At 43.4% G+C, this 24,186-nt stretch overlaps 1 protein-coding gene across 3 annotated transcripts in view; it reads left to right on the top strand.

The window, feature by feature from the left end:
• The first annotated feature begins 330 nt into the window (after positions 1-330).
• NUP153 (nucleoporin 153) overlaps positions 331-24,186 on the top strand; it is a 93,756-nt gene continuing 69,900 nt past the window's right edge. For 2 of the 3 annotated variants that reach the window (XM_021936580.2, XM_021936581.2), the window contains exons 1-2: positions 331-1,382; positions 19,193-19,415. In XM_021936580.2, coding sequence (XP_021792272.1) covers positions 1,272-1,382; positions 19,193-19,415 — 334 coding nt within the window. In that variant the 5' untranslated portion in view covers positions 331-1,271. 3 annotated transcript variants of the gene reach the window in all.

Here is a 24,186-nt window from a genome sequence, read left to right as displayed (position 1 = left end):
TATTTGGAGCAAATACGGTATACTTTTATTAGTAAGGATGTATCTATCACTTACCTCTAATGTTAGCTGACTGTATGGGTTAAAATTGTAATCATTCATTGCATTTTTCGCCTATTAGTAAATATGCATGCTCTCCATAGATGATCACGTCTGCCTCTCACAACAGCTTTATAAAACTCCCATTTTATGGAGGAGGAAGCTAAGGCTCAGACGGTTTTGATTCATCCAAGGTCAAATAGGTTGGGTGGCGGAACCAGAATTCCAGCCCCGTGTGTCTGGCAACAAAGCCTTTATATGTTTAAATAAACATTAATGAAGTCGTATATATTTTCTAATTCTAAGGATCATGGACATTGTTTTTCAACCACAGATTTTTTTCCTCCTTAAATCATTAGCTCTTGTCTTTGATTTTACTATCTGCTTACTTCCTGCCCACTTAACCAACCGACAGGGAGAAGGAGAGTGGGAAGAAGTTACTGTTTTTATGTTAAGTGCCTTTTCAGAGTCTAATTTACAGCCAAGAACGGCAAAAGTACCCCTTGGCTTTGTGCCTCTGCGGCGCTCCGGGGATCTCCTTCCCCGTCCCTCTCCCTTTCCGAGAATCCGCGTTCCGTTGTTGAACTACGTTTCCCAGCGTGCCGCGCGGCCGAGAGCGTGGACTCCATCAGTCCTTCCTCTTTGCCTATCAGCTCGTCGTAGCATGATGATGCAAATGCGTCGGGCGCCTGTAAGTGACGACATTCTGGCTCGCGACCGCGGCAGCCGCCTTAGCCGCGGTAATAGGCGCAACGGCGGCGGAGGCTGCAGGGACGACGACGACGGCGGGGCGGGCGCTGTGCGCACAGGGGAGGGGTAGGCGGGCGGCGCCAGCGGCTTCAACTGCGGCAGCTACGGCTAGGGCGACGGAAGAATCCCCACCAGTCGGCGGTCGAGTTAGGCCTCAGCACCGCCGGGAGCTGTTCGTGCTGTCCTCTGCGGGAGATCTCCATAGAGACCGTGACATACACAGAGGCGGGGGTCCGCAGAGGCGGCGGGACCGGAGCCTCCTCGGCCTCTGCGGCCGCCACCCCCTTCCCCGCTGCCAGCACTCACCCTCTCTCCGCTCCTGCTCGCAACCTCGCGGTTCCTGGGGTGCTTGTGCCCACTGTGTGGACAGCTCGGGCGGACTTTTGGGCCGGGGCCGGGCGGCGGGGGGGGCGCTCTAAGGCCTCCGCCTCTGCCTCTCCCGCCCCCTTACCCGCCCCGGAGCGGGAAGCGGCGGAGGCTCCGCCATGGCCTCGGGAGCCGGAGGAGTCGGAGGGGGCGGTGGCGGCAAGATCCGGACGCGGCGTTGCCACCAGGGGCCAATTAAGCCTTACCAGCAGGGGCGACAACAGCATCAGGTATGGGACCCCGACTTCGCGGTGGCCTGGCGGGTGGGGAAACTCGGCTGGAGGGGACGGGCGGTTCGAGGCCCCGGCGCCCCACGTGGAGCAGACGGGAGGGCCTGAGGATAGGCCCGAGTGAGGCTCCGGGGGAGCTCAGGCCGTTGGGGGTGGCGACGGGAAGTGGGCTGAGACAGGCCCAGCCTTGCGGCGCACACGTGTGGTTTGGGCCGCCTTTCCCCCAACCCTCTGGGTCAGGGGCTTTCCCAGGCAGGCTCTGGGCGGGAAAAGAAATTGTAGGCCCAGGATGCGCGCGTTTCTTTCTTTTTTGGCGGGGATTTGGAGTTTGAGGGTATTACTCACGTCCTCTCGAGGGAGAAAGGAAAAGTTGTGGTTGATTGCCCTTGTTGTTTTCTGGTGTCCCTCCTTTAGTGTGTGTGGGGAGGGGGCTGCCCCGAGGAATCTTAACTCTGGGGCAGACGGGGAGTTGTGGGGGGCGCTGTTACACGGAAAGTGGAATAACTTAGTCTCAGCCTATGAATTAATTCTCGGTTTCCCCTGCCGGTGTTCCTCCTCGTCTTGAGAGCATTGGCTTCGGTTTTCTTAACCGGGTTATAGTTAACCGTGGCACTGGGGCATTTTGAAAGTCCCTCTCCACCCTTACGTCTTTTCTCTGCTGCGCGACTCCCCCCCCCACCCCCGCTTTTATTTTGGAGGCTGGAATTGGCCATTCTCCACAGTTGACCGGGACTCCAGCTCTGATCTCATACACAAAATATTTTAATATTATGAGGCGTATTCTAGAAGTTTAGTTACTTTTGACGCTCCAGGAATGTTGGTGATCTTATAGTTAGCCAGTGTATGAATTCGTGGATGTTTAAAATTATAAAAAAAGATTATCCTAATTGTAAATGAGGTAGTTGATTCTGAGAAAATTCCATTTTTAAAATAATTGGTTGTTAGAAGGATTGAATAGGAAAATGTTAACTTATTTTAATAAAGCCACTTAAAAACTTATCAATGATACTGAGGTGGGAAGTGTGTGTTTTAAATTTGTTGAAAAACAAAAGTGTAGCAAAAGGATCTGATAACTTGTTGCCTACTGTTAAAGGTAGACTTCCTAGATTACTTTATTCTGGATGCTAATAAATATTACACACTTTCACATGGTTGATGTTGTTAAATTGTGTCATTATCAACAGATTTGTAAAAGTAAAGATATGGGTCGGGCGCCTTGGCTCACGCCTGCAATCCCAGCACTTAAGGAGGCCGAGGCGGGGGGATCACGAGGTCAGGAGATGGAGACTATCCTGGCTAACACGGTGAAACCCCGTCTGTACTAAAAATGTAAAAAAATTAGCCGGGCGTGGTGGCGGGCGCCTGTAGTCCCAGCTACTCGGGAGGGCTGAGGCAGGAGAATAGCGTGAACCCTGGAGGCGGAGCTTGCAGTGAGCCGAGATCGCGCCACTGCACTCCAGCCTGGGCGACAGAGCCAGACTCCGTCTGGGGCGGGGCGGGGGGGGGGGAAGGTAAAGATTTGAGGACTTTTTTTTTTAAGTTTTCTTAAATGTTTTTTATTTTGAGGGAAATGTTTGAGTAGTGAAAATCGTGGCTCAGGTATTTTAAGTCGTTCTCTACTGATGGTTAGGTTTGGCATTGTTATTACTTCCACCAGTTTTCCCCGAGATATATATATAAAGTACTTAGTTTTCAAATTTGTGAAGAACAGGGGTATTTGCAAGCAGATTTAAGATTAGAATTCAGGTCACAAGCCTGGCCATTTAACCTAATCCTTCTATAGAATGGAAGTTAGACATGCATGCTTTCTTTTCTCCTATGAATGCCTTTGAGTGCTTAGATTTTCTTGTATGACATGTATAGAAAAATGACGTGTTTTAAATATAGGTCATTGGATGGTCTGGATAGAGGTTAGAAGGGAATTAATATTTTCCAAATGTCTGAAGTTATCACAGCTTATTTTGAAATGTACTTAGATAAAATAAAAATCTAATTTTGGGGAGACGATGCCTTAACAGCATAATACCTATGATCCAAGGTGTCTTAGAGTTGATATGGCTTCAGGCTGTGTAGTTTTGTTTTAAATCTTGATAGTTTATCATTGCCCCTTATCTGAAATACCTTTGCTTCTTGCTCTGACTATTTAATTAAAAAAGAAAACATATTTTAGCTTTTGAATTGGGAATTAAAGGTATTTAGGGGTTTCTTGATCAACACTGTAGGTGCTCTTTAATATTGGCAGAAACTACCACTACCCAAGAAAAGTATTCAGGTACATTCAAAAGAATACTCTATTTTTTTTTTTTTTTTAAATCTTAAAAATAAGGGCTTTCTTTAGTCCTTATTGAGACTTTGGTGAACATAGGGTCTACTCACTTGCTGTCTACTATCCTAGACTGTGAACTGGATGTTTTGCAGCAGCTGCTGAGTCATCATGAAGCAAGCTTCATGACATGGCATGTTTTATACTCATGTTATTTGATTAAGTGTCCAAGGGTTTCTGAGCAAAAATTAAGCTTTTGGTAGTATAGCGGAAAGCTGAAGTAAGAAACAGTGAGAGGTCTGGTGCTCTTACTTGATGGATGTTTGCCAGTGCGTGTCAGGGCAACTTGCTAGTACGGTCACCCAGTACCTGTGACTTCTGCATGTGTTCATTTGACTTGTAATTTCCTGTTTTGACTTCTGGATTTAGCTCTCCTGGGAAATGCTATAAGTTTACCACTTTCCCTCTTAAGCTCTGATTTTTTTTTTTTTTTTTTTGAGACGGAGTCTCGCGCTGTGTCACCCAGGCTGGAGTGCAGTGGCGCGATCTCGGCTCACTGCAAGCTCCGCCTCCCAGGTTCAGGCCATTCTCCTGCCTCAGCCTCCGAGTAGCTGGGACTACAGGCGCCCGCCACCACACCCGGCTAGTTTTTTGTATTTTTAGTAGAGACGGGGTTTCACCATGTTAGCCAGGATGGTCTCGATCTCCTGACCTCGTGATCCGCCCGCCTCGGCCTCCCAAAGTGCTGGGATTACAGGCTTGAGCCACCGCGCCCGGCCCTCTGATTTTTTTTTTTTTTGAGATAGAGTCTCGTTGTGTGGCCCAGGCTGGAGTGCAGTGGTGCGATCTTGGCTCACTGCAACCTCCGCCTCCTGAGTTCACGCCATTCTCCTGCCTCAGCCTCCCAAGTAGTTGGGATTACAGGCATGCGCCACCACACCTGGCTAATTTTTGTATTTTTAGAGACAGGTTTTCGCCATGTTGGTGAAGCTGGTCTCAAACTCCTGACCTCAGGTGATCCACCCACCTTAGCTTCCCAAAAGTGCTGGTATTACAGGCATGAGCCACTGTGCTCGGCCCAACTTCTGATCTTTAAAATGTCATCTTGCATGAAGTCGTGCAGACAAATTCATTGTCTTGCTCAGATAACTGAAGGGTAATAAGGGTAATAACTCTTATGAATTGTAGAAGCAAATATGAAGAACATCCCTGAATAATGCAAGCTGATCATTCTTACTTGCCTTCTCCCTTACCCCTTTACCTTTTTGCCCAGATGCATTTAGGAAATGGTGTCATTTTTCTTTTCTTTTCTCTTTTTTCGAGATGGAGTTTTGCATTTGTTGCCCGGGCTGGAGTGCAATGGCGTAATCTCGGCTCATTGCAACCTCTGCCTCCCGGGTTTAAGCTATTCTCCTGCCTCAGCCTCCCGAGTAGCTGGCATTACAGGCATGCGCCACCACACACGGCTAATTTTATATGTTTTGTACAGATGGGGGTTCCTCCATGTTGGTCAGGCTGGTCTCTTGGCCTCCCAAAGTGCTGGGATTACAGGCGTGAGCTACCTTGCCTGGCCAGAAATGGTGTCATTTTTCTAGTTGGGAGTGAATAGGTTACTGAAAAGAATGTGGTTAGTTCCTGTCTTCCTTTCCCATTTCCTTTTTGTTCATATCCTCAGGCACAGAAAGTCAGCTCTTTGGAGAGGTTAAGCTGCTTGCTTTTCTTAGTAGCCACTACAAAAAACTTGAGCCCATGGGCAAACCAGAACCTTGCCTCTGGCAGAACTTACTGCCACCTCCTGGTGAGAGGAAACCACTTATTTTTGCCCTTTTTGACCAGGAGAGGGGGTGGGGGTGTATGGGGAGTGTGCTTCAGACATTTATCTTCTGGTTTAGAGCTAAGGGACTCCGCCTTTAATCCTACTTGATATGGTTTGTCTTACAAGTCAGTTCCTGCATTTAGCACCTCCCCCACCACCCCCCAGACGGAGTCTTGCTCTGTTGCCCAGGCTGGAGTGCAGTGGCGCAATCTTGACTGACTGCAACCTCTGCCTCTCGGGTTCAAGCAATTCTCCTGCCTCAGCTCTTGAGTAGCTGGGATTACAGGCGCAGGCCACCATGCCTGGCTAATTTTTGTATTTTTAGTAGAGACAGGGTTTCACCATGTCCAGGCTGGTCTTGAACTTCTGACCTCCTGATCCACCTGCCTTGGACTCCCAAAGTGCTGGGATTACAGGCGTGAGCCACTGTGCCCAGCCTAATTTTTTGTATTTTTAGTAGAGGCTGGGTTTCACCAAGTTGGCCAGGCTGGTCTCGAACTCCTGACCACGTGATCTGGCCTCCTCCGCCTCTCAAAGTGCTGGGATTACAAGCATGAGCCACTGTGCCCAGCGCATTTAGTTTAGTTTTTTTTTTGTTTTTTTTTTTTTGAGACAGTGTTTCGCTCTTGTTGCCCAGGCTGGAGTGCAATGGCACCATCTCGGCTCACTGTAACCTCCGCCTCCTGGGTTCAAGCAACTCTCCTGCTTCAGCCTCCTGAGTAGCTGGAATTACAGGCATGCACTACCACGCCCGGCTAATTTTGTATTTTTAGTAGAGATGGAATTTCTCCATGTTGGTCAGCCTGGTCTTGAACTCCTGACCTCAAGTGATCCACCTGCCTTGGCCTCACACAGTGCTGGGATTACAGGCATGAGCCACTGCTTAGCTATTTTTAAAAAGGGGAAGGAAACCTCTTTATCAGTAGCTTAGATCAGGGTTCAGTAAACTTTTTCTGAAAGGGACACAGATAGTAAAGTTTTAGGCTCTGCTGTGGTAAATTGTCCTTTGTTTTGTTTTTAACAGTCCTTTAGCAAATGTAAAAATCATTCTTAGCTTGTATGAAAAAGGCCAAGGTCTAAATTTGGCCCAGCCCACAGATCATGGTTTGCTATACCATGGTTTATATGATAATATAGTTTTTATTTGTTTTGGTAGCTTCTTTGTGATACTTTATCCCAAATAAGTATGTCCTGCCTGGTGTCTGATAGCTGGAGTGTCCTCAGATTTGAAAAGGAGGGATATTTAGAGGTTGAATATTTAAATCATTCCAGAAGTCACCAAGTTTTTGACTTTTATTTTGTCCTTATTTGCTTTATCCTAGATGCTTAATCAGTGGGAATAGAAGTGGAAACATTGATAGGATTGGATAGTTGATAGGATAGTTGTTAGGAAAAAATTGTAGTGTGGTGGAGTCAACCTGAGTTTGGATCCCTGTTCTACCTGGACTTGGACGAGTTAATTTATTCATCTGTAAAGTGAAAATTGTTGTGGAGGTTAAATGGGACAAGTGGAGCTTTTAGAACAGGACCTGGCATATGTATATAAGTAAGGAGTTGTTTAAAATTGAGTCCTTACTATATATATGCAATTGAGATTTGAAATTAAATAGAACTGTTTGATTTAGGGTCTTTTTTTTTTTTTTTTGGGAGACTAGAGTTTTATTTATTGAAATTAGCCTCCTGATTTAGGGTCTTCACATTGGCTCTGAATTTTCCTGCTTCTTATCAGAGGTTTTTTTCCTTTAGGTGACTAAATTCAGTAGTTGCATATATTAAATAGTTTAATACAAAGTAGGTCTTTTGCTTGTGGTGAGAGGTTTCATGTGGTATTATATTAATTACTTAATTTTTCTAATAAGTGACAAAAAAGCCCACTTGCTGTATCCATTTTCTGGGAAATCCCTGACAAGGCAGGTATCTTAGTTTGAAATAAAATAAAAACTGTGGTCTGATGTCACTAATTGAAACTGTTTTCTTTTTCTTTTTGAGACAGAATCTAGCTCTGTCACCCAGGCTGGAGTGCCGTGGTGTGATCTTGGCTCACTGCAGTCTCTGCCTCCCAGGCTCAAGGGATTCTCCTGCTTCAGCCTCCTGAGTAGCTGGGATTACAGACGTGTGCCACCACGGCTGGCTGTTTTTGTAGTTTTAGTAGACATGGGGTTTCACCATGTTGGTATGGTGGTCTCAAACTTCTGACCTCAAGTGATCTGCCCTCCTCGGCTTCCCAAAGTGCTGGAATTACAGGCATGAGCCACCTCGCCTGGCCAAAATCATTTTCCTTAGGCACAGAGTATTATTGCAAAGATTGTAATTGTCTTGTATTTTTTTCTTTTTTTGAGACGGAGTCTCGTCCTGTCACCCAGGCTGAAGTGCAGTGGTGCAATCTTGGCTCATTGCAACCTCCGCCTCCCAAAGTGTTGGGATTACGGGCATGAGCCACAGTGCTGGGCTAGCTTGTATTTTCTCTTTTTTGTTTTTTAGACAGTCTCTCTCCATCTCCCACGCTGGAGTGCAGTGGCACGATCTCCACTCACTGTAAGCTCTGCCTCCTGGGTTCACGCCATTCTCCTGCCTCAGCTTCCCAAGTAGCTGGGACTACAGGTGCCCACCACCACGCCCAGCTAATATTTTGTATTTTTAATAGAGATGGGGTTTCATCATGTTAGTCAGGATGGTCTGGATCTCCTGACCTCGTGATCCACCCACTGCGGCCTCCCAAGGTGCTGGGATTACAGCCATGAGCCACCGTGCCGGGCCCTGCTATCTTGTATTTAAAAAAAAAGAAAAAATTATTTGTAGCTATTTAGCTTATCTTCATGGTTGCAATATATTTTTAAAAGATTCTTCTGTGTTGGAAAGCCTGGTTTCAAGTCTTGCTGCCACATACAATTTGCTGTCAGAAACGGGATGATAGGATGCCTTCTCTAACTATAGATATTTCAGTTTGCTTGAGTTTGCTTATCTTTTTCATAGTGTGATTTAAGAAATAAACTCTTACTCCCAATTTTCAAACATGTTACATGAGAAAAAGTGTGATAGTATCTTGTAGGTAACTTTTAGTGAGTTTAACTACTGTGAGCTTTTCTTTTTTTTTTTTTTTTTTTTTTTTTAAGACAGTCTCACTCTGTTCCCCAAGCTGGAGTGCAATGGCGCGATCTTGGCTCACTGCACCCTCTGCCGCCGGGCTTCAAGTGATTCCCCTGCCTCAGGCTCCCAGCTAATTTTTGTATTTTTTCGGTAGAGACAGGATTTCGCCATGTTCCCCAGGCTGGTCTCCAACTCCTGGATTGAAGCAGTCCCCCCGTCTCGGCCTCCAAAGCGCTGAGATTACAGGCGTGAGCCACTGCCTGGACCTGAATCTAGTTTCAATAAGCTGAATTTAACATCCAAATCTAAGACATTATTGGTTGTATTTTATAAGCCTATGCCATTCAGCAGCAAAGTTTACCCTATCCAATCAGTCCTAGTCCTCTAGCCATTTAAAATATTTTTCTAGCTAAAGAATTAAAAACCTACTCCCTGGGAGAATAATATTCCAGAACCTTAAAACTGATGATGGACTGTATTTGATATTTATAGTTAAAGATCCAGTGAAATTATTTGAGAAAGGAGATTTTATAATCTAAATACTGCTATGGATAATGTGAAGAAAAGACCTGAAGTCAAGAAAACTAATAGGAAGAAAAGAGCTTTGTATATGAAGAAGGAAGGATATATAGGAATGACAAGGAGTTGGCCATATTGAAAAGATACCTCTGGTTATTCATGTGAAAAGGTTTATAAGAATGTCCTTAATTACAAATGAGTTCTGAGTTAGTGTTGTAGAGTAGCCTTCCCCCACCCCAGCTGCCTTTCGTTAATCCTTTTCTTTCTTTCTTTCTTTCTTTTTTTTTTTTTTTTTTTTTTTTTGAGATAGAGTCTCACTCAGACGCCCTGGCTGGAGTGCAGTGATGTGATCTTGGCTCACTGCAACCTCTGCCTCCTGGGTTCAAGCAATTCTCCCTCCCTCAGTCTCTCAAGTAGCTGGGATTACAGGTGCCCGTCACCACGCCTGGCTAATTTTTGTATTTTTTAGTGGAGACAGGGTTTGGCCATGTTGGCCAGGCTTGTCTTGAACTCCTGACCTCAGGTGGTCTGTCCGCCTCAGCCTCCCAAAGTGCTGGGATTACAGGCATGAGCCACTGTGCCCAGCTCATTAATCCTTCAACTCAGGTTAAATACAATTTGAAAAGCTAATGTAGTCATAGTTCCTTATACATTGAATGTTCTTGATGTGTATGTAGTGTTGAATTCTAATCCCCAGATTGGGTTTTTAATTAGTCTAAATCTCAGTGGCATTTTTGACATGTTTTGCCAAATGAAGAACCATTCTTTCTTGGAGAGAGAATACCCAGTGGATTTAGCCAGTTCACATTCTAAAATTCACTCCTTTAATCCTTGAACTTAAGTTTATTATTTATGAAGTGTAGACTTTGCTTTAGGGCCACAGAGAGTATTTTTTAAGATTTTATTTTATTTTATTTCATTTTGAGACAGTCTTGCTCTGTAGCCCAGGCTGGAGTGCAGGGCCACGATCTTGGCTCATTGTAACCTCCGTCTCCCAGGTTCAAGCGATTCTCCTGCCTCAGCTCCTGAGTAGCTGGGATTACAGGCGCACACCACCCACCCAGCTAACTTTTGTAGTTTTAGTGAAATGGTATTTCACCATGTTGGTCAGGCTGGTCTCAAGCTCCTGACTTCAAGTGATCTGCCCGCCTTGGCCTCCTAAAGTGCTGGGATTACAGATGTAAGCTACCGCACCTGGCTGTTTTTTTAAGATTTACTTATTTACTTACTTATTTTTTATTTTGAGACAGAGTCTCACTTTGTGGCCCAGGCTGAAGTGCAGTGGCACGATCTCGGCTCACTGCAACCTCTGCCTCCCGGGTTCACACCATTCTCCTGCCTCAGCCTCCCAAGTAGCTGGGACTACAGGCACCTGCCACCACGCCTGGCTAATTTTTTTTTTTTTATTTATAGTAGAGACGCGGTTTCACTATGTTAGCCAGGATGGTCTCGATCTCCTGACCTCGTGATCCACCCACCTCAGCCTCCCAAAGTGCTGGGATTACAGGCGTAAGCCACCACACCCGGCCTTTTTTTAAGATTTTAATGCCATTTTTTGTTGATTTTTGTAAGTCCTTCATTAATTTTGCTTCCTTAGCTACTGTTATGTTTCTCTTTCTTTAATTGACTTTGTGGTATTTATACTTCCAGAGGATGCTTCAGTTTCTCTTTGTTTTTTAGATAGCTTCACAAGTTGTGTTTTAGGGGAAAGGATATTAATGTGGCAACAAAAAAGATAATTGCCACGTATAAAACTGTTATACCAAGTAAATGTATTTCTTACCTTTGAATTCTAGAATTGTTAGTGTTCTTTTAAGAAACTTACCTCAGAAAATGTACTTTTGACCGAGTGCAGTGGCTCATGCCTGTAATCCCAGCACTTTGGGAGGCCAAGGCGGGCGGATCGCCTGAGGTAAGGAGTTCGAGACCAGTCTGGCCAACATGGTGACACTCTGTCTCTACTAAAAATACAAAAATTAGCCAAGCGTGGTGGCAGGTGCCTGTAATCCCAGCTACTCAGGAGGCTGAGGCAAGAGAATTGCATGAACCCGAGAGGCAGAGGTTAGAGGGAGCCAAGATCACACCTTTTCTCTCCAGCCTGGGTGACAGAGCAAGACTCCATCTCAAAAAAAAAAAAAAAAAAAAAAAAAAAAGGAAAGAAAAAAAACAGACCTTCAGGCCCAGGCTGGATTTGAACTCCTAGGCTTAAGTGATTCTCACACCTGAGCCTCCGAAGTAGCTTGCCCCAGAATAGTCACATATGGTAATAAGGTGTTGGTTAAGCAGTGCAGCTGTAGAGAAATTAAACCCATGCACCAGTGATTCTATTCACTGTGTCGACCTGGTGCCTGCTCCCACAGAACTGATGCTATAGTGGAGTCCATGGACAGACTGTAATCACCATCCTCTTTGACAAACTGCTCTCATGTAGGAATTGCAGGGCACCATTGGTACATATAGGGGAGTGACTGTCCCAAGATTTGGAAGGTCAGAGAAAGTTTTCTGCAGGAAAACTTACATCAAACAGTCAGGCTTACTCCTGGAGCCTCTGAAAGAAGACAGGACATTGAAGTGGTAAAGTGAGACTTGACTTACTGTGGACCTTTACTCGGCGTACTTCAGTTTCTCCCTTGGATTTTTTTGGTTTTACTATTTTGTTTTTAAATCTTAATATATTTTTTTTTGTTTTGGTTTTTTTTTGAGACGGAGTCTCTGTTGCCCAGGCTGGAGTGCAGTGGCACAATCTCAGCTCTCTGCAAGCTCCACCTCCTGGGTTCACGCCATTCTCCTGCCTCAGCCTCGCGAGCAACTGGGACTACATGCGCCCACCACCATGCCCGGATAATTTTTTATATTTTTAGTAGAGATGGGGTTTCACCATGTTAGCCAGGATGGTCTCGATCTCCTGACCTCATGATACACCCACCTTGGCCTCCCAAAGTGCTGGGATTACAGGCGTGAGCCACCACGCCCGGCCCCCCTTAACTCTTGATAGTCTCCTTTCCTATACTGTGCATAAGATTTCTTTTCCCTAGTAGTTTTTAAAAAATTTCTAATGTCTGGTAGTTGGCTGTGTGTCATAAACACAGATTCTGTGTAAATCTTTAACAGTGGAAATAAAATCAACTCGAAGGTAAGCTTTTATGTTAACCTCTCATTGATTTTTCAGAGTTGATATTTAAAAGATGTTTATAAATATGTGTTTGGTAGACAATCAGATAATCATTAAAATAGGGTGGTCTTTTAGGTAAGATTCTGTTGTAGTTAAGCTTATAATCGTGGTTATATTTACCAAGGCCTTAATTAGAATAACAAGTCACTGAGTTTTTGATGGTTTTAGTACAGTGGTTCTCAAACATGAATTTGCAGAAGAATCAACTGCAAGAGCTTATTAAAATAAATTTGCCTTTCTAACCAGCTCATAGGCTACACCAATGCTGCTGATCTGAGAACTACACTTTGAAACCCACTGGTTTAGTCCTTTTATAAGTGACTAGATATATAAACTACAAAACTGAAGATTACACAGATTGTCACACATGAGAATGCACACAATTTAAAGGGAATTTTGCAAGATTTAAAGCTATTTTAAGTTTCATTAGATTTTACATTTATTGATAAGGTTACCAGAAGCTTGAATTGCATGTTCCGAGGACATGCCTGTATTTGGGTCTTAGCACCTTTTTGTTTGTTCAGTCCATAAAACTTCTCTCTCTTTCTTTTTTTTTTTTTTTTCCTTGAGATAGAGTCTCGCTTTGTTGCTCAGGCTAGAGTGCAGTGGCGTGAACTTGGCTCACTGCAACCTCTGCCTCCCGGGTTCAAGCGATTCTCCTGCCTCAGCCTTCTAAGTAGCTGGGTCTACAGGTGCCTGCCACCATGCCCAGTTAATTTTTTTTTGTATTTTTAGTAGAGACGGGGTTTCACTATGTTGGCCAGGCTGGTCTTGAACTTCTGACCTCGTGATTCTCCCGCTTCAGCCTCCCAAAGTGCTGGGATTACAGGAGTGAGCCACCGTGGCCTCAGCCCCATCCTTTATTTCTCTTTTTTTCTTTTCTTTTTGGTGAGATGGAGTCTCGCTCTGTCACCCAGGCTGGAGTGCAATAGCATGATCTTGGCTTACTGCAACCTCCGCCTCCCAGGTTCAAGCGATTCTTCCCCCTCAGCCTCCCAAGTAGCTGGGATTACAGGCATCACCATCAGGCCTAGCTAAATTTTGTATTTTTGTAGAGACAGGGTTTCTCCATGTTGGCCAGGCTGGTCTTGAACTCTTGACCTCAGGTGATCCGCCCACATCAGCCTCCCAAAATGCTGGGATTATAGGTGTGAGCCACCACGCGCAGCTCCTATCCTTTATTTCTTTTTCACAACCTTCATCTCTGTAAAACAGTACATAAATGGACCAGAAAAGGGTCTTTATCCTGGTGAATATTTTAGAATCTATACTAACTCATGGAAGTAAAGGCAAACATTGCTCTTCTCATTCAATCAATACTTATTGATCACATACCACATGTCAAGCATTAAATACACAGGATACAGCAGTGAACAAGTTCCTGCCCTCGTGGAGCTTATATTCTAAGTTAGGGAGACAAGCAAACAAGTAAACATAATATGTAACACGTAAACATGTAATATGGTGATTCAGTGCTATCAATAAAGTTGGTGGAATGGGATACTCAATTTTGAAAAAATACAGAAGAAAATTTTTAATAAAAAATAAGGCTGGGGCCGGGCGCGGTGGCTCACGCATGTAATCCCAGCACTTTGGGAGGCCGAGGCGGGCGGATCACAAGGTCAGGAGATCGAGACCACGGTAAAACCCCGTCTCTACTAAAAATACAAAAAATGTGCCGGGCGCGGTGGCGGGCGCCTGTAGTCCCAGCTACTCGGGAGGCTGAGGCAGGAGAATGGCGTGAACCCAGGAGGCGGAGCTTGCAGTGAGCCGAGATCGCGCCACTGCACTCCAGCTTGGGCAAGAGAGCGAGACTCCGTCTCAAAAAAAAAAAAAAAAAAAAATTACGGCTGGGAAGCAAAATGAGATGAGTATCCCATTATATAAGCAAAGACCTGAAAAAGTAAAGAGGCCATGCAGATTTCTACTGGAGAAGTATTAGGCCGGGCGTGGTGGTCGCGCAATTTGGGAGTGCTGGGATTACAGGCTGGAGTGCAGTGGCACGATCTCAGCTCACTGCAACCTCTGCCTCCCGGGTTCAAGCGATTTTTCTGCCTCAGCCTTCCTAGTGGCTGGGATTACAGGAGTGTGCCACCACACCCGGCTAATTTTTGTGTTTTTAGTAGAACTGGGGTTTCACCATGTTGGCCAGGCTGGTCTCAGCTCCTGACCTCAAGTGATCTGCCCACCTCGGCCTCCCAAAGTGCTGGGATTACAGGCATGAGCCACTGTGCCTGGCCTCAAAGGAAATATCTTTAAGAAGGGTCTACTTAGAGATATGCTGGTGGTTAATGGAATAAATACAGGATAGCAGGATACCCAGAGACCAACAGCAGAACGCTACTACCTTCTCTAGGACTGGAGGAATAAAGGGAAGAAATGCTGTGACTGGAGTGGAGGGGTGCTGGAGTGGTAGTTTTGGAGATGGAACAAGATTTAAGCGGGGAGGAGCACAGAATAAAGACCTCCTTTTACTTCCATTCTCTGATATCTAGTGTTGCCTAATATCTCTCATGGGGCAGTCTTACCAGAAACCAGTTGGTAGTGCAGTCCATAGAAACAGCCTATCAAGAATGGGCTGAGAAAAGGGCAAGTGGATACTAGCACAGCGTCAAATCTGTGATTTTGTAAGTGTGTGTGTGTGTGTTTGTAGGAAAACTAAATTTTAAGAAAAGTGAGTAGATTTAAAGAAAAACTTTAAATCCATGTGAGTGGATTCAGAGGAAAACAGTACAGGTGAAAATCATGGCTAAAGTTTGGGAAACACTGGGAAAACAGTTTTATGAACTGTGTGTATTTAGCACAGTCTAAAATGGTCTGTAAGATTTGTTTAACTGATTCACTTTAGAATATTTTGATTATAATCTTAAATGTTATCCGACTAGTGCTCCACATGTATATTTTTTCTAGATAACTGAAGATTAAGCCTTTCAAGAATGTACAATTTTATTCATCTGTTTTGGAGGGGCTTCTCTAAAATGTATCTTAATTTCCTGAAATGTATCTGATTTCCAATATTAGAATCACTTCAGAGGGCTTGATAAAACAGGTGCGACCTACCTCTGGAGTTTATCCTTTAGTAGGACTGGAGAAGGACCTGGGATGATGCTGATAATACTGCTAAAAAGGGATCACACTTTGAGGACTACTCAATTATATTAAGCTTAATTTAACTTTTTCTTAATGACTTAGGGTCATTTAACCTTCAAAGGTATATTTGGGTATTGAAATGCAAGGATGTTGGTTCTTTCATTCTGGTTCCAGGTCAGTTTTATTATTTTCCTTCCTTCTTCCCTTCCTCCCTCCTTTCTTTTTGTCTTTGTTTTTAGAGACAGGGTCTCTGTCACCCAAGCTGGAGTGCAGTGGTACAATCATAGCTCACTGCAACCTTGAATTCCTAGGCTCAAGTGATTCTCCTGTCTCAGCCTCCCAAGTAGCTAAGACTGCAGGCGTGTGCCACACTTCCAGCTAATATAATCTGCATTCCTTTTTACTCTTCATGCTGTCATTCTCTGTGCCACTAGTAATGTCTCTGTCTCGCTGTTCCCGTATTAAGCTCTTCGGGGCTGAGACTAGATAAGTTGGTTAAATTTTAGTATAGAAAATACGTCTATAAGCGGCCGGGCGCGGTGGCTCAAGCCTGTAATCCCAGCACTTTGGGAGGCCGAGATGGGTGGATCACGAGGTCAGGAGATCGAGACCATCCTGGCTAACACAGTGAAACCCCATCTCTACTAAAAAAAAAAAATACAAAAAACTAGCCAGGCGGCGTGGCGGGCGCCTGTAGTCCCAGCTACTCGGGAGGCTGAGGCAGGAGAATGGCGTAAACCCGGGAGGCGGAAAACCCGGGAGGCGGAGCTTGCAGTGAGCTGAGATCCGGCCACTGCCCTCTAGCCTGGGCGACAGAGCCAGACTCCGTCTCAAAAAAAAAAAAAAAAAAAAAAAAATGTCTATAAGCAAAGTTCATGTATTTCAGTGAATGAGCTTTATTATATCCACTTTGAACAGTTTTGTCTTCTAATTATTTTTGAAGATACCTGATGCTGCCACATTAAGGGATCTATGAGTGAGTGTGACGCCAATTTAAAGTTGTTCTATACTTGCCTTAGATGAATAGGGATCACAGGAATCTCTGATACTTTTAGTAGCTAAACACCGTACTGGAAGTCAACAAAAATTTTTTGAATCTGCGTTAAATTCTATAATTGCTATAGCTGGATGTGGTAGTTGGCCTGTAGTCCTAGCTACTTGGAAGGCTGAGACTAGATTACTTGAGCCCAGGAGTTTGAGGCTGCAGTGGGCCATGATCACGTGCCGTTGCACTCTTATCTGGTGTGACACAGGTCTCTGGAAAAAAAAAATTCTTGCTGTAGTGCATTAGCTAGCCTGTCACCTATATCAAGTATGTGTTTGTTTTTAAGTCTTTTTTTGTTTTTTCTGAGCTGGAGTCTCGCTCTGTTGTCCAGGCTGGAGTACAATGGCCGGATCTTGGCTCGCTGTAACCTCTACCTCCCAGGTTCAAGCAATTCTCCTGCCTCAGCCTCTCTAGTAACTAGGATTACAGGTACCCGACACCACGCCCAGCTAACTTTTTGTATTTTTAGTAGAGATGGGGTTTCACCATATTGGTCAGGCTGGTCTGGAACTCCTGACTGCAAGTGATCCCCATGCCTCAGCCTCTCAAAGTGCTGAGATTATAGGCATGAGCCACCACGCCCAGCCTTAAGTCTGTCTTTAACTGTATTATAGTTTGTAAACACTTTCAAGTCTTGAAGTATGGAAATGGGATAAGTAACTAGTATTAGGTGTGTTTTTACAAATATTAAATATTGGATATAGGTATATAGTCTTTCTTTCCATAGTAACTAATACTGTAATATTAGCAAAGAAAAAGGGAACAGTGAATTTATGTTGTTCAGTAGTTAGTGTTCTAGAACTTGGCTTCATGTGTTTGATAGAGAGCTTACTTGTAGATCTGTTGAAAATTTGCACAATACATAAAAAAAAATTACATGCTTCTCAGTTGTTACCTATACCTTTTCAAATAGTAAGGACATTACTATTCAAGTGCCTGTATCAGAAGTGTCTTCCATTTTTTTTGTTAGCAGGATATTTTAAGGCCTCTGTCTTGAGTTTCCCTTCTAGGTAGATTTATATATTCTGCCTTGACTTTATTGTTTTCTGTACCTACTGAGTCGTTTTTTTCCTTTCTTTGACTTTTTCTCTGACGCCCTACTAAATCTGCTTTGTGAAAGAAATTGTTGCCTAAAATTGGTTACCTTACCCCCGTTTGTCTATTGTCAGCTTTTTTCCTTGTTAGTAAAAAAGTTTTCAGTATGTTTCTATTATACCTTGTAAATTGATACATGCCTTCACATTATTTCATTTGATTTTCATTATAATTACTATAAATAATAGGAGGCAGAGATATTCTTATTTTACCTACAGTAAATCCAAGTACAGGGACGTCCTCAAATTTTACGCTAGGTCCTGGCAATCCCAAAGCCCATACTTTTACTCTATCTTAGATATACTGTGGTAGTTGTGTTTGTACTTTGGGCAAGATATTTAACTTCATTATCTCTCTTTTATCCATAAGGTGGGAATATTAGTTCATAAAGTTATGGTGAGGATTAAACTGAATAATATGTATAAATTGCTTAGAATAGTATCTGGCACATAGCCAAACTACAATAAAAATAATACTGATAGCTATTATACCACATTATTTTCCCTTCCTTCTTTTAAAAGTTACCGTAATAGCTGGGCATGGGGGCTCATGCCTGTAATCCCAGCACTTTGGGAGGCGGAGGCGGGCGGATCACCTGAGGCCGGGAGTTCAAGACCAGCCTGACCAACATGGAGAAACCCCGTCTCTACTAAAAATACAAAATTAGCTGGGTGTGGTGGCACATGCCTGTAATCCCAGGTACTTGGGAGGCTGAGGCAGGAAAATCACTTGAACTCGGGAGGCTGAGGTTGTGGTGAGCCAAGATCATGCCATTGCCCTCCAGCCTGGGCAACAAGAGCAAAACTCCGTCTCAAAAAAAAAAAAAAAAGTCACCGTAATAAAATTAATCACTGAGATTTTCAGCCCACATTTGCTGTAGTGAAATTTCAGCATCAGAAAAGGTTGTTTCTTGAGTTTATTTTTGTTGGATTAATTTTTTTTTTTTTTTTTTTTTTGAGATGGAGTTTTGCTCTTGTTGTCCTGGTTAGAGTGCCATGGTGCAATCTGGGCTCCCTGTAACCTCTGTCTCCCAGGTTTAAGCGATTCTCCTGCCTCAGCCTCCTGAGTAGCTGGGATTATAGGCATGCACTACCATGCCCAGCTAATTTTTTGTATTTTTAGTAGAGACGGGGTTTCTCCATATTGGTCAGGCTGGTCTTGAACTCCCGACCTCAGGTGATCTGCCCACCTCAGCCCCGACGAAGTGCTAGGATTACAGGCATGAGCCCCCTCACTCGGCCAGATTGTTTTAGTTACTGTTTTTTTTTTTTTAACTCTGTTTCTACTTATCTGAATTTTTATTTTTCTTAAAGAATGTATGGTAAAATAATTGCTTGAGAAAGCTATTGAAAGTGTTGTTTGTGTTTGTTTTAACATACTGGGAAAAAAATGGATGCCTTTTCTCTGGGATTAAAACATGTATTACATATTAGTAAATCTAAACTCGGTATTGTGTATTTGATGGCCTTTTGGGGTTTTCTTAAGGATTAGAATAGCACAGCCATTTGGAACAATTATTGGCTTGTGTATGCATATAGAAGAAAGAATTTCACATCTATAGAATTTGTAAAAACCATTATGTTAGCAGTAACTGTAGTAACTGAATTTTAGCAAACTTGTTGGACACCTTTGTATTTTGCTTGGCCTGGCTTTCAGTAAGTAGGTACTTACTTTAAAAAGATAAGTTTCTGAAACTGTCATAATATGTTTTTTCTCCCAATAGGGCATTCTTAGCAGGGTTACAGAGTCTGTTAAGAATATTGTGCCAGGGTGGCTACAAAGATACTTCAACAAGAATGAAGATGTATGCAGCTGTTCAACAGACACAAGCGAGGTTCCACGCTGGCCCGAAAATAAAGAGGACCATCTGATATATGCCGATGAGGAGAGCTCTAATATTACTGATGGGAGAATCACACCTGAGCCAGCAGTCAGTAATACAGAAGGTCAGTAAAATGTGGATATTTTGTCATGAATGATAGGTTTTCATGCCCTAATTTTGAATATATTACCTAGTTATGTTAAATCTAATCAGGCAGTACATAAACCGTGTGGGAGGAGGATGATAATCAGGTTCCAATTGGGTATCTTTTTTTTTATCAGCGTTTTATTTGTTTATTTATTTATTTATTTATTGAGATGGAATCTCGCTCTGTTGCCCAGGCTGCTATCTCGGCTCACTGCAAACTCCGCCTCCTGGGTTCTCACCATTCTCCTGCCTCAGCCTCCCAAGTAGCTGGAACTACAGACGCCTGCCACTGCGCCCGGCTAATTTTTTATATTTTTAGTAGAGATGGGGTTTCACCATGTTAGCCAGGATGGTCTCATCTTCTGACCTCGTGATCCGCCCACCTCAGCCTCCCAAAGTGCTGGGATTACAGGCATGAGCCACTGCGCCCAGCCCTTTTTTTTTTTGTTTTGTTTTGTTTTGAAATAGAGTCTCACTCTGTCACCAGGCTGGAGTGCAGTGGCGCGATCTTGGATCTTGACTCACTGCAACCTCTGCCTGCCAGGTTCAAGCGATTCTTCTTCCTCAGCCTCCCAAGTAGCTGGGATTACAGGCGTGTGCCCCTGTACCTGGCCAATTATTTGTATTTTTAGTAGAGATGGGGTTTCACCATGTTGGCCAGGCTGGTCTCGAAATCCTGACTTCGGATAATCCACCCGACTCGGCCTCCCAAAGTGCTGGGATTACCAGCGTGAGACACAGTGCCAAGCCAATCCTATCCTTTAAAGCACAAGTTTTAAATTTTGATGAAGCCCAACTTATCTCTCAGTGTATGTTTCTTTCTTTTTTTTTTTTTTGAGACGGAGTCTCGCTCTGTCGCCCAGGCTGGAGTGCAGTGGCCGGATCTCAGCTCACTGCAAGCTCCGCCTCCCGGGTTTACGCCATTCTCCTGCCTCAGCCTCCCGTGTAGCTGGGACTACAGGCGCCGGCCACCGCGCCCGGCTAGTTTTTTTTGTATTTTTTAGTAGAGACGGGGTTTCACCGCGTTAGCCAGGATGGTCTCGATCTCCTGACCTCGTGATCCGCCCGTCTCGGCCTCCCAAAGTGCTGGGATTACAGGCTTGAGCCACCGCGCCCGGCCATGTTTCTTTCAGTATAAATATTTTTTCTTTCACTACATGTTTTGAAATACATAATTACAAAACTTTTTGTAGTCCTATGTTAAAGTCTCAAATAAATAATTGATTTGGATATATGCCCTGTTAATTTTGGTGTGCTTAGCAACGTCTCCCTGCCTGATCTGTCCGTAGTAAAAAATAGTGATAATGAAATGGCCCCGAAAGAATGGTTTTTATTTTAGAGAAATGGCAAATCTAATTTTTCTTAGTAATGTTCAACTAGATGTATTCTTTGAATGTCCACTTACTTTTATTAGAGTAACTAAAGTTTTAATAGCTGTACTTTTCAAAATTGCTTTTAAATATATTACCAGCAGCCATCTTGAGGCTTTATCTGGTAGATCTCTAAGCTGACTGCCTCTGTTACTTTATTTTCTGGCCGGTGAAAGGGACTCTGGCTTTTCTTTTTCTGTTTTTTTCCCCCTCTGTTTCCTGGTTATGAGATTTGTTTCCTTTTGGTTAGAGAGTTCTAGTATATCCACAGTGACTATCTTTTCTAAGATGGTTATAGAAACGATCTGTTCTGGTCGGGTGCAGTGGCTCACACCTGTAATCCCAGCACTTTGGGAGGCCAAGGCGGGTGGATCACCTGAGGTCGGGACTTTGAGACCAGCCTGATCAACATGGAGAAACCCCATCTCTACTGAAATACAAAATTAGCAGGGCATGGTGGCGCATGCCTGTAATCCCAGCTACTCGAGAGGCTGAGGCAGGAGAATCGCTTGAACCTGGGAGGCGGAGGTTGCAGTGAGCCGACATCGTGCCATTGCACTCTAGCCTGGGCAACAAGAGCGAAACTCCATCTCAAAAAAAAAAAAAAAAAAAAAAAGAAACGATCTGTTCTATCCTAGTGAACATATTTGTAAGGATTAACTGACTTGAAGAATTTAGGGGTGAAAGACATGGAGTTTCTCATTCTCTGTACAGTTTGTGTGTATTTGTGTTTTCATGAAAGTAGCAGGTTGAATTTATGCCAAGGTCAACTCACACTGATATAAGGAAGATTTTCTCTTACAAGTATATTATACACACGTTTGTGCATAACTTCTAAACTTTAATATGGAAAATTTTTCAACCTAGAGAAATAAAGAGGATAGTACAATGACACCCCCCTCCCTGCCGACCCGCTGCCCCCAGCTCCCCATCACTGAGCTCCAACAATAATCAAGTCATGGCTGATCTTGTTTACTCTTCCCACATCTATTTCCCTACCTTCCTACCGCCAGCTCACCTGATATATTTAGAAGCAAATTGTGGGCAGCAATTTGTTACCTACTTCAAAAACTTAAAAAATTTTTTTTATTTTCTTTTTTTGAGCCAAGGTCTCACTCTGTTACACAGGCTGAAGTGCAGTGGCACAATGTCAGCTCACTGCAACCTCCACCTCCTGGCTCAAGTGATCCTCCCACCTCAGCCCCCCAAGTAGCTGGGACTACAGGTGTGGACCACCAGGCCTGGCTAATTTTTTTTTTTTTTTTTTAGTAGAGATGGGGTTTCGCCATTTTGCCCAGACTGGACTCCTGAGCAGAAGCGATCTGCCTGCCTTGGCCTCCCAAAGTGCTTAGGATTACAGGTGTGAGCCACCGTGCCTGGCCTACTTCAAAAACTTGATAGCATTTTTCTGCCTCATGCTTGTCTTAGATCTGAATCCTGCTATCTTAAACCTTGTAAGTCCCAGTCAGTTCTTGTTTTTTTTTTGTTTTTGTTTTTGTTTTGTTTTTTGAGGTGGAGTCTTGCTCTGTTGTCTAGGCTGGAGTGCAGTGGCGTGATCTCAGCTCACTGCAACCTCCGCCTCCCGGATTCAAGCATTTCTCCTGCTCAGCCTCCTGAGTAGCCAGGATTACAGGCACCTGCCACCACGCCCGGCTAATTTTTTGTACTTCTTGGTAGAGACAGGATTTCACCATGTTGGCCAGACATTTCTTACAGTCTGCCTTGACCTGTGTCTACTTATTAATACCGGTAGTCACATAAGAGTGACTTATGTGACTCACACATCTTATTAAACTCCCCAATAAGATGAATATAGATCTTACTAGATATTACAGAGAAATTGCAGTTCATATTTACTCTGTGAAGCATTACACTTAAATTTGACAGTGCATTCTCAAAACACTCAGTTATGTGTTGCTTAACTATGGGGATACATTCTGAGAAATACATTGTTAGGCAGTTTTGTCACTGCAAATATCATAGTGTATACTCACACTGACTAAGCCTACTCTTACCTAGGCAGTAGCCTATTCCTAGGTTACAAACCTGCACAGCCTGTTACTGTGTTGAATACTGTAGGCAATTATAATAGTGAATATTTGTGTATCTAAACATATATAAGCATAGAAAAGGTACATATGATATAAAAGATAAAAAATGGTATGCTTGTTTAGGATACTTAATCCTAAAGGAAGCTTACAGGACTGGAAGCTGCTCTGGGTGAGTCAGTGAGTGAGTATCAGTGAATCTGAAGGCCTAAAAACATTATTGTACAGTACTGTAAACTTTATAAACACTGTTCACTTAGGTTATAATTTACTAAAAGATTTTTCTTCAACAATAAACCTTCGCTAACTTATTTATAAATTTTTGAAATGTAAAAAACTTTTACTCTTGTTAAAACAGTTAGCTTAAAACATAAATAGATTATATAGCTGAACAAAAATATTTTTAATGTCCTTATTCTCTAAGCTTTTTTCTATAGTACTGTTTTTTTCCTTAACTTTTAAAACTTTTGTTTACAATTAAGACATGCACACATTAACTTAGCCCTACGTAAAGTCAGTATCATCAGTATCATGGCCTTCTGCCCCGACATCTTGACCCAGTGGATACTCTTCAGAGGCAGTAACATGCATGGAGCTGTCATCTCCTGTGATAACAATGCCTTCTTCTGGAATACTTCCAGAAGGACTTACCTGAGGCTGTTTACAGTTGACTTTTGTTTTTTTTAAAGACAAGGTCTCGATCTGTTACCCAGGAGTACAGTGGCGCAATCATGGCTCACTGCAACCTCAACCTTCCAGGCTCAAGCGATCCTCCCACCTCAGCCTCCCAAGTAGTTGGGACTGTAAGCATGTGCCACCACACCCAGCTAATTTAAAAAATTTTTTTTGTAGAGACGAGGTCTAACTGTGTTGCTTAGGCTGGGCTTGAACTGGCCTCAAATGAGCCGCCTGCGTTGGCCTCTCAAAGTGCTGGGATTACAGGTGTGAGCCACCACCTGGGACCCAATTTTTTTTTTTTTTAATGTAAGTGGAAGGATAGTATACTCTAGTGATAAAAGGTATAGTAAATACATAAAACAGTTACACAGTCATTTATTATCATTACCAAGTATAGTATTATATAGAGTACATAAATGTATGTGCTCTAGTTTTATTTGACTGGCAACACTGGATTTATTTACTGCACAGCCTGTTACTGTGCTGAATACTGTAGGCAATTATAATAGTGAATATTTGTGTATCTAAACATGTATAAGCATAGAAAAAGTACATATGATATAAAAGATATCGGCATGCCTGCAGACTCCTGAGTAATATATTGCACTAAGGCCTTAGGATGACTATGATGTTACTAGGTGATACAGATTTT

Source organism: Papio anubis, chromosome 6, assembly GCF_008728515.1.
Source record: "Papio anubis isolate 15944 chromosome 6, Panubis1.0, whole genome shotgun sequence".
Lineage (NCBI taxonomy): Eukaryota > Metazoa > Chordata > Mammalia > Primates > Cercopithecidae > Papio > Papio anubis.
The sequence above is the reverse complement of the archived record's forward strand: the minus strand, read 5'-3'. Positions and strand labels throughout refer to the sequence as shown.